This window comes from Centropristis striata, chromosome 15, assembly GCF_030273125.1.
Source record: "Centropristis striata isolate RG_2023a ecotype Rhode Island chromosome 15, C.striata_1.0, whole genome shotgun sequence".
Taxonomy (NCBI): Eukaryota; Metazoa; Chordata; class Actinopteri; order Perciformes; family Serranidae; genus Centropristis; species Centropristis striata.
In genome coordinates this window covers 14,932,920-14,942,107 of record NC_081531.1, presented here as the reverse complement: position 1 = coordinate 14,942,107, position 9,188 = coordinate 14,932,920, and the positions used below count along the sequence as shown (strand labels likewise).

General features: G+C 38.9%; 1 protein-coding gene across 1 annotated transcript; it reads right to left on the bottom strand.

Moving 5' to 3' along the window:
• Positions 1–2,646: 2,646 nt before the first annotated feature.
• htr3b (5-hydroxytryptamine (serotonin) receptor 3B) lies at positions 2,647–9,188 on the bottom strand. The gene is made up of 9 exons (XM_059351967.1): positions 9,155–9,188; positions 7,951–8,114; positions 7,765–7,809; positions 7,263–7,372; positions 6,758–6,927; positions 5,420–5,577; positions 4,347–4,557; positions 3,777–3,986; positions 2,647–3,236 (listed from the first exon to the last, which is right to left on the bottom strand). The coding sequence occupies exons 1-9, from the start codon at positions 9,186–9,188 to the stop codon at positions 2,971–2,973; spliced, it is 1,368 nt and encodes a 455-aa protein (XP_059207950.1). The 3' UTR covers positions 2,647–2,970.

The following is a 9,188-nucleotide window of genomic DNA, read 5'->3' as shown; positions in this document are numbered from 1 at the left end:
TAAAAATAAAAAGATCTAAATCACATATGAGCAAAAAAAATAAATCATTATGGCCACTTCTGCCCAAAAGTATAGACATCTGAACATTCCTTCATATGTGACAGTTGAACATGTATTTCCAACACGATGAGCATTAATATGCTATAACAGCCTCCTTTTTTCTGGGGAGGCTTTCCACAAGATGAAAGCTGGCTGCTGGGACCCATTCAGCATTAGATGAGCTTGGGGGATAGGATCCGGTCTGCAGTCGGCCCTCAAATTTATCTTGAAGGTGTCGGAAATGGAGAGTTTGCATTTTATATGAGTAATTGCAGTGGTTTCCGGTCTTACAACAGTATAAGTATTTGAACTTCTTTATCTAGAGTTATTTCACCTTTTCATGCTTTCTTAAGAATTGTTTGTGCCTGACTGAATGATCACTCATTCCGAAAAATCACATAAAAGAAACATCAGTCATCATTGCCAATTTACTGTTCAATTCTGTCCTAAATGGCTATAAAACTCAGCCACAACAATCAGACTAAAGGCTTCCCTGTTATTTCAAAAGAACAGATACAGTCATCTTGAGATGACGTTGTATGACGACAAAGTGAAAACACAAAGCCTTGAATTTAACATACAGCTATTGGTTACCTCATGCAGACAGTAACAGAGCACCGTCTCAACACTTATCTTCAGCTTGGTTACATAACATCATGTAACCAGAGCCACTGGAGGAAGAGGTTTGCAGATACTGCGAAAATTGCATTAATATGGATCTTTCCACCGGCAGGTTCGCAGTGACGCACTTTTGATATTCTAGTCATGACTATTAGGAAACCAACAGGGAATAGAGACACAGCAGCTGAGCTCTGAATGGGTATTGATCTATTTTGTGGCTGTGGAATAGAGATTTAAGTATGAATACAATATAATAACATCACACTGACACCAAGGATTTTCACCCGAGAGCTGCTTTATTATACAGTATCTTTGAGTAAATCTTTACTGTCGGGAATTCATGATACAATAATGTCTCGCTCAAACTATAATGTTGCTATACAGTGGCAGTGTATTATCTGGAGCTTAGGCAAACAGATTTATTTACAGATACTAGTTTCAGACAACTTGAAGTTATCCGTTTAGATTTGGCAATCATTTGTTTTGGTTATCATCAATATCTACGTTCTGGGGACCTGATGACAATGCAAAATAAATAAAACAGTCAGAAGTACTTACAAAATACTCAAATTAGTAAGATATAAGTTGTAATAATTTAAAACCACTGGCTAACAACATTGGCACATAATACAAAGATCATCCTTTTTATTTCTGTTTAATTACTAACTTATGTGGAAAGGATATTATATATCACTACTTAATGAAGTATATTTATTAGGGCCCGAGCAGGCAACAACCTGCGAGGTCCCTATTGTATTTTTAATGATTATTTATTTTTTTCTTTTTATTATTTTTTTTCTTCTTCCCAAATGATCGCATTTTTCACTGGATGGGAACTGTCATTTAAAATTGAACCAGTAATGCGCTGTAATTGTTTTGTGGACAAGGTCTCCACGTTGAGCTGTGGCTCACCAATCAGTCTGCTAGACCACTTTACTATTTGGTTGACTGAGTTTTTATTTTTCAATGAGAGGTTGCCGTCGGGGTGTGTGCGTCACAGGGGCCAGCCTATACCACCCCTATGAATTTCATTGCCTTAAGTGTTATAGTGTGGCCACGGTACCAAATATGAAATTAGACTGCCACCACAGTGCCACCTAGGGGCCGATCAATAAAACCTCAAAGGGTTATCCTCAGGAGGGCATTGACAATAATTGTACCAAGCTTTGTATAATAATGCACAAACTATCCCTTTAATCCTCACACAGTGTCTGAAGGAGGACTCTTAACTGATATGTATAAGTTAGAAGAGGCAGGTAGCAATGGTGGAAAGTAACTATGTACATTTACTCAAGTACTGGACTTAAAGTAAAATTTTGAGGTACTTTTATGTACATTTTATGTAACTTTATACTTCTACTCCACTACATTTTGAGACATATATTGTACTTTTTATTCCTCTACATTTAGCTGACAGCTTTAGTTACTTTTCAGGTCAAGATTTAAAATGAAAAACATGATACATTTAAAATGATTACCCAGAAAGGCCGCGCAGAAGCGCAGCAGGGCCGCGCATGCGCAGAAGCTGGAAAGGCCGCGCATGCGCAGAAACGCTGAAAAAAAAAATTTTAATTTAAAAATTTAAAAATTTAAAAAAATTAAAAATTAAAAATTTAAAAATTTAAAAATTTAAAAATTTAAGAAAAAAGTAAAGAAGTAAAAAAGACAGTGGTGGAAGAAGTGTTCAGATCCTTTACTTCAGTAAAAGTACTAATACGACACTGTGAAATGACTCCACTCCACTCATTTTAACTACCTAATGAACTTTTAAGTGGTTTAATTTATAAAAATGGGTAATCATTTTAAATGTATCATGTTTTTCATTTTAAATCTTGACCTGAAAAGTAACTAAAGCTACCCAAGCTATACATATCAGTTAAGAGTCCTCCTTCAGAAACTGTATGAGGATTAAAGGGATAGTTTGTGCATTATTATACAAAGCTTGGTACAATTATTGTCAATGCCCTCCTGAGGATAACCCTTTAAGGTTTTATTGATCAGCCCCTAGGTGGCACTGTGGTGGCAGTCTAATTTCATATTTGGTACTGTGGCCACACTATAACACTTAAGGCAATGAAATTCATAGGGGTGGTATAGACTGGCCCCTGTGACGCACACACCCCGACGGCAGCATGCCCCGGCATGCGTGTACTGCGAGGGCCCGTTCAGTACTGCTTGCAGTCCTAGTTATAATTGTATTCTGTAGACTAAAGCACTGCATCCCAAATCACTGTAAATATGGTAAACACCATGAGCAAGAAGGGTTTTCCGTAAAAGTATGAAAATATCATTAAGTCTCTGATCGTGTGGTCAGGCGGCACTCCAACTGGCCCAGAGCATCAGCAGCGTACTGGCATACGAAGCCAAAACCAGCAGGTAAAAGCGGAACAGGAAGCAGTCGAGCTTAGAGCAGAGGGCCAACCATTCAGCTTGAGCCGAGGACTCGCTGTCCTGCTGGGATAAAGCCAGGCGGAGGGAAACCAGCTCCTGGAGAAGCCACTCCAGCCCAGATGGAGCATCCTGGATCTCATTCAGGGACAGCAGATCCTCCTCCAGTGAGAGCTCAAGATCATAATCTGTGAGAAGATCAAGGAATCTGGTTTAAAATTAGAACAGACAATATAGAATTTTCTCTAAATGACAATCCAAACCAATTACAGGGGTTTAATATTCCTGACATCAGTATTGTGGTACTTTGAAAAAGGCTGTTTGATCTCAGCTGGCCATAGAACAGCTCTTCCTCCTCTTTCATCATTAATAGAAAGCTTTCAGATGGTATTTTGAAGTTAGGAAAAACACTTGAAGGCTAGAAGTCTGAGGAGCAGACTTCACAACTGTTTCTTAAGAGAGTCTCTCAAATGCTTTTGTTAAGAAAAGTTTCCATAAGCTGAAGTGATATGAGGCAAAAGAAATTTTAGAGTTTAAACTTTCCAGCACAGACAAAAAGTGCCTTGGCTTCCTTTTATCCAAGTGTTCTCTTTATTCTTGACTCCAATGAACACCTGTTTTTTGCAAACAGACCTTTTGATTTGGTGAAGCATAAAGCAAGAATACACTGTAGTATCGCCTGCCAGCAGGACTTTCAGAAAATCTCCGTCTCTGAGCTTGTAGCTTACCTCCAGACGGGTTGATGTGATCGAGGGTCTTAATGGAGGTTAAAGCGCTCTCTGTGAAGCCGTGACCAGCTGAGCCGTACTTGTCCAACAGGCAGGCAGACACTGACATTTGCCTGACCTCCTTCTCACTGTGGTGGAGCAGCTTTACCACCAGAATAGACTTGATCAGGCTGAGCATCAGCAGGGCCATGCACACCGCGAAGAATACACCTGGATGGAGAAGGGAGTGAGAACCGAAGAGCTCCCAAAACTGTCTACTTGTAAAAAAAAATGCTAGATGATGGCCAACAACCAGAGTAAGGCATAATTGATTATCAACTTTTTTTAAAAAACCCTCAACATACCTCATCTGTCTGTCGTGGTTCACCATAGTTTTACCTCTGTTTCTGTTTCATGCAAAGAGGATATGCTGTGGTCCTAATAGTACCTTTTTATCCTTTTTACTTATTCTTAAAATGAAGAGATGAAAGTTTAGGCCTAAGGCCTCGGGGTGGAGATTCAGATTGAATTCTTCATATACAGTATATTGAAATCTGCTAAACAATAATCAAAAATCGTAACGTGTGCTACCTATAAGTGGAGTTCTGACTGCTGTGGCGGGCAGTTCATCTGTTAGGTTGACTCTGAAGACTGTGTAGCCCAGCAGTATGCTGATCTTAAAGGCAATTCGTGTACCGCTGTTCAGAGGCAGGTAGAAGCTGATAACATCTACCAGCATGAGAAAGATGCTGGGGATGAGGAGACCCACAACATACAGCAGGGGGCGCCGGCGGATCAACACCTGAATGAAAGATGAGGACAGAGAGCTATGATCAGATGGACATCATCAGAGAAAATGTAATTTATTCAACCACACATTCCCTTTAGTGGTGTCTAGCAGTGCAAATAGCTTTTGATTTTATTTGTTCAGGTTTCAACATAGCTGTCACCTTTGCTTCATTGATCTTCCTCAGGTTAAGTTAAAATTAACATCTTACAAGAACTTGAAATGAACAAAAGTATTTTCAATCCGAACCCTTTTTCATATGACAAAGCTACCTTTAGCAACAAAACTGCCTCAGTGTAACAATATCCCAGTGAGCCATGAAATGCTCCATTACCAAAAAGCCTTTCGCTCTTTGAGCTGAATAAATAGCAGCCCTCCCTGCTCTCCACCTGCAATGGGCTATGGGGCCATTTTCCTCGCCACTAACAAGAAGTCCATTGATCAGGCAGCCACTGAGACAGTCTCATTATGGTTGCTCACCCTCCCCTGTCTATCAGCCTCTCTCTCTATCTGTCTCTTTACTTGCCAGAAACAGCCTCGGTCTCATCATTTGGCATTAGCTCACTAGCCCGATCCATGAAGGTCGCGGCCAATTGCTTTACACTTTACAATTCCACCACACAGCCTGGAGGTGGGGGAGTAACCCACAGAGGGGCTACAGTTTAAAGCTCACCATCGATAAGCAATCACAGCCATCACAGTGCAGCTACTGGCTCACTTGTCACATACTGTTCTGGAATACTACACTGCTGGATGCCAGTATTATTAAGATTTTATTAAAATAACATATGTGAATATGATTTTCTATTACATTAGGGCTTTTTTTTTTACTCTTTAAAAAAACTTTGATTAATGATTGAGACATTTAGGCACATACATTGAACTGGATGTGGGCATAGTCAGTGTTGTCTTGGTGGATTTGCCAGTAGCTGGAAGGAATGGACAACAGTTCCCATTCTCCGTCATTCATAAACTCCCTCTTATCATTAGCGATGGCCTCTGCACTCCTCCACAGCGCCAGGTCTATTTCCTTCACTGCAAGAGGGAGAGATAATAGAGGATAAAAAAAAAGAAAGAAGTAAATGTATTATTAAATACCTGCTTCTTTCTTAATAATGTTCATCACTTTTGCCACACACAGATATTGTGTGTTTGTAGATTATCCAGGTACTTCAATTTTTACACTAAGAACTGTCCAAGGACATGCAAACAAGATGATTGACACAGCTGATTGATAAACTGTACTGATGAAGATTGTGTGACAAAATAATCTCAAGCATCCGAGCAGAGCATCTATCAATGGAAGTTTGCTCAGATATCGTGGAGATGGTTTAGTTATCATCATGTTACCTAAGTAATGAACTTTTTCCACATTGAAACAATTAGTTGATCAACATGAAAATAATATGCAACCAATTTGATAATCAATTATACTTATAGATAGATAGATCCATCCATCCATCCATAAGCAGTGCAAAATTAGTGCAAGTGGTGGGTCACTTACACTAATTTTTTAAAAGCAAAAACTTTCTTTTTTAAAACAAATTGCTTATCTTTTGGATTCAGACTGTTGGTGTTCAGGAAGTTATTAGTAGAAAAATCAATATTTACAATAATTTTATTATAATTATTTGCAGCCCTAATCAAACCCATCTCTGCTCAAAAATGTTCTTTGGTGTCAGATGAAAATGGCCTCCTTGATTTTTCTGCAGCCAACATTAATGACTTTTGACCCCTTTTCTGTCTGTGCCATTAGGGGTTTTGGTATGGTGTCTGTTTCTGGTGTTAATTCAGCCTCTTGCATCTGGTAGTTGTATTGTTGTTTCACTAATGTAGAGTTTCCTCAAGCTGTCAAGTCTGATATTATACACTGCCATAGTCTTCTTCTATGGGGAGGGGGAGTCTAGACTCAAGGGGAAACCAGCAGAGAGCTTGAGTATTGATTTATTGTGACTTAAAAATTCTGTCAAAATCTCTTTAAAGCCGGGCACATAAGGGAGTCTTACTGGGATGCTACTGGTGCTCCCCTGATTGTGAAACTGAGCAAAGCATTCACTGATAAAGATGGCTGAAAGCTCTGGAGAAAGAAGCTTGAACTTGGGTTAAGAGTTTGTTTTTTTGGTCAACCTCCTATAAGATTTGGGAGGCTCAAAGATTAGGCATTTGCCCCCAGAAAATACTTAAGACTACTACCCTATCACAGCAAGAAACACACCTGAGTGAAGCCAGCTGCGGAATGTAAGGCTGCAGTTCTGCTTGTCAAATGGAAAGGCGTACATCTCCAGGCTGCAGGCCAGCACCACCTGCATGGGTCGATAGTTCTTTACTGAGCCAGAGGAGTTGACGTACACATAGGGGATCGGTAGGGACTTTCCCTCGTCCACACTGGGAACACACATGCAGGAGAGGTGAGACGTGGACAACAGGGCAGATTATGAGACCAGTCTGGCTATAGTGGCTGTTTGGTGGTCCAAGTGCTATGAATTATCACTTTATCTTATTTGCTGTTATGTAAGGAGTCAGTGCTTAGGGCTTAGGGTGGACACTAGGACTTGGCAAGGTCTGTGGAAGTGAGTTATTATAAATAACTAAAATCAATGGAGGTCAAAGAATACCTCAAAAGTAGGAAAAACACAATCCAAAATCTTGCTTTAAAACCCCAGTAGTATCGAAGGACACTACTGACCTTCGAAACAATTTTGTCACAGTCAATTTCTTACAATTCACTAACGATAACATCAGGGATCCAGATGGCATCAGATGACAGTGAGATCTCATTGATACCGTCAAACTCTGCTGGGTCCCAAACCAGGAACTCATCTGTCCAGATCTAAAAATAACAGGAGGTTTGCAGTAAAATTATGTAATCGATGTATTTAAAAGGAAAATCAATTGTTTACACAACAAATAAAAAACCCAAAATAGCTTTACTTGCTGTATCACTAATAATGTACATAATATTTAACAATACTATATAATTTACATCCACTGTGAGGTGAGAATTGCTGGTAAATTCACAAGACTTGCAGTACATGGTGAATTCTAACCCACTGTACTGCATATGTTTTTAAAGCTCACAGCACAAGTCACTCACTGAGGAGGGAGATAATTGGAGCCATTTTCATTTTATGATGTGGATTTTATGGAGGAGAATAATGCCTGGTTTCCTGAAGCTTTGCAACAATAAAAAGGAAACAGTGAGTGAAATAAGAGGCCACCTACCTGTCTATACCAAATACTTGTAGTTATGCTCTGGGTCTTTCCATCCTGTGAAAATTAGAAAGGATTAATGATACTTGTCTAACTGTTGTTGTTGTTGTTGTTGTTTTATTATATAAAGGCTACTCTAACCTGTGGAGTAAGAAAATACATTTTAGCAGCAGAGTGGTCATAGCAATGTTTACATACCACATCAAGAACAGACTGCAGTATGAGGTCGATGTAGATAGTGGTAGTACTGGTCCAGTTGTGAACAGGTCGAACTCCGCAGTCATATTTCCTGAGGAGGGTCCTGGTCAGCTGGTTCAAAGCGGACCTCTTTGGCTTCTCTGGCACACATTCAGCCAAATGAACTGAAAGGCAAAGCTGGATTAGCAGTGGGGCAACTGCCCTGGGGACCGAGGTCCTGATTCACTGTGTTGCAATAGGTTTGTAGTCATTTTATTGTTTGCTAATTTTTTGGAGGATACTGTACCTATTATGCCAAAAAACTGAAACAATCAAGATCAGGTCCTTAACTGGGCTTGTAATGTTGAGGCGAGGCTTGTAGACATTTTCTAGCTTTATTGTTAGAGTTTATAGGCTTATGTGGTATATATTTGTCGAAAAACCACAAATAAATAATACCACAGTGATGTTCACTCAAAAAAGGACTCAAAGTATTACAGCACTGTATTACTGATATCATGAAGCTATGTCTAAGATACCATGTAGATACAATCACTTTTGTGCCTTGCTAAAAGGTTGAGGGATGCATCATTTCCTCCATACAATGCAAAACTGCATACAAGCGCATACTCATGGTTAATGCAGGGTGTATTGAGTTAATTACATTTTAACGTTGTTAGACCTAAAAGAAGTTACACATAACATAATAATAATAATAATAATAATAATAATAATAATAATAAACATAAACATAGATGTTATAATGGGATAATATCAATATACAAACATACAATATGAAATGGAAATAAACATGTATAGAATAAAAGGGTTCTCCTATAGTATTCAACTTTGTGGTGATTGTGGTGCTTTACTGCATAAGAACCTGTGACCAGGAGGGCACAGTACCTGTGTATTTTATTTACTGTTACATTCATTATGACATGAAATTTGATCATTTGTTTTTAATATCAGGCCATCACACTACTAAAACTGGATTTGTGTGATTGGTCACTGACCTAATGTTAGTGAAGTAGTCAATGAGTCATAGAACTGTCAACATTTTTTTTTAAATATAACTGGCTCCATCTTGTTGGACATTTTAACAGAGTAGAACAACAAAACCCAACAAAACCCTGCAGTTATTTTTTAGCTCACAAATAAATACTTCATGCTGTTTGGAAAATGCAATTATCTAATTATTGCTTAAGCCAAAAAAGCATCTTACCTGAGAACAACACCATCAACCAAATGAGAGACAT

What these genes read in the sequence shown, in the direction of transcription:
- htr3b (XM_059351967.1), bottom strand. Translation starts at nt 9,188, where the DNA reads ATGTCTCTCATTTGGTTGATGGTGTTGTTCTCAG. An exon ending in CAAGTATTTGGTATAGACAG is followed by an intron (nt 7,373 to 7,764) that starts GTAGGTGGCCTC and finishes TGTTATTTTTAG; the next exon opens with ATCTGGACAGATGAGTTCCT. An exon ending in CCGCAGCTGGCTTCACTCAG is followed by an intron (nt 5,578 to 6,757) that starts GTGTGTTTCTTG and finishes TCCCTCTTGCAG; the next exon opens with TGAAGGAAATAGACCTGGCG.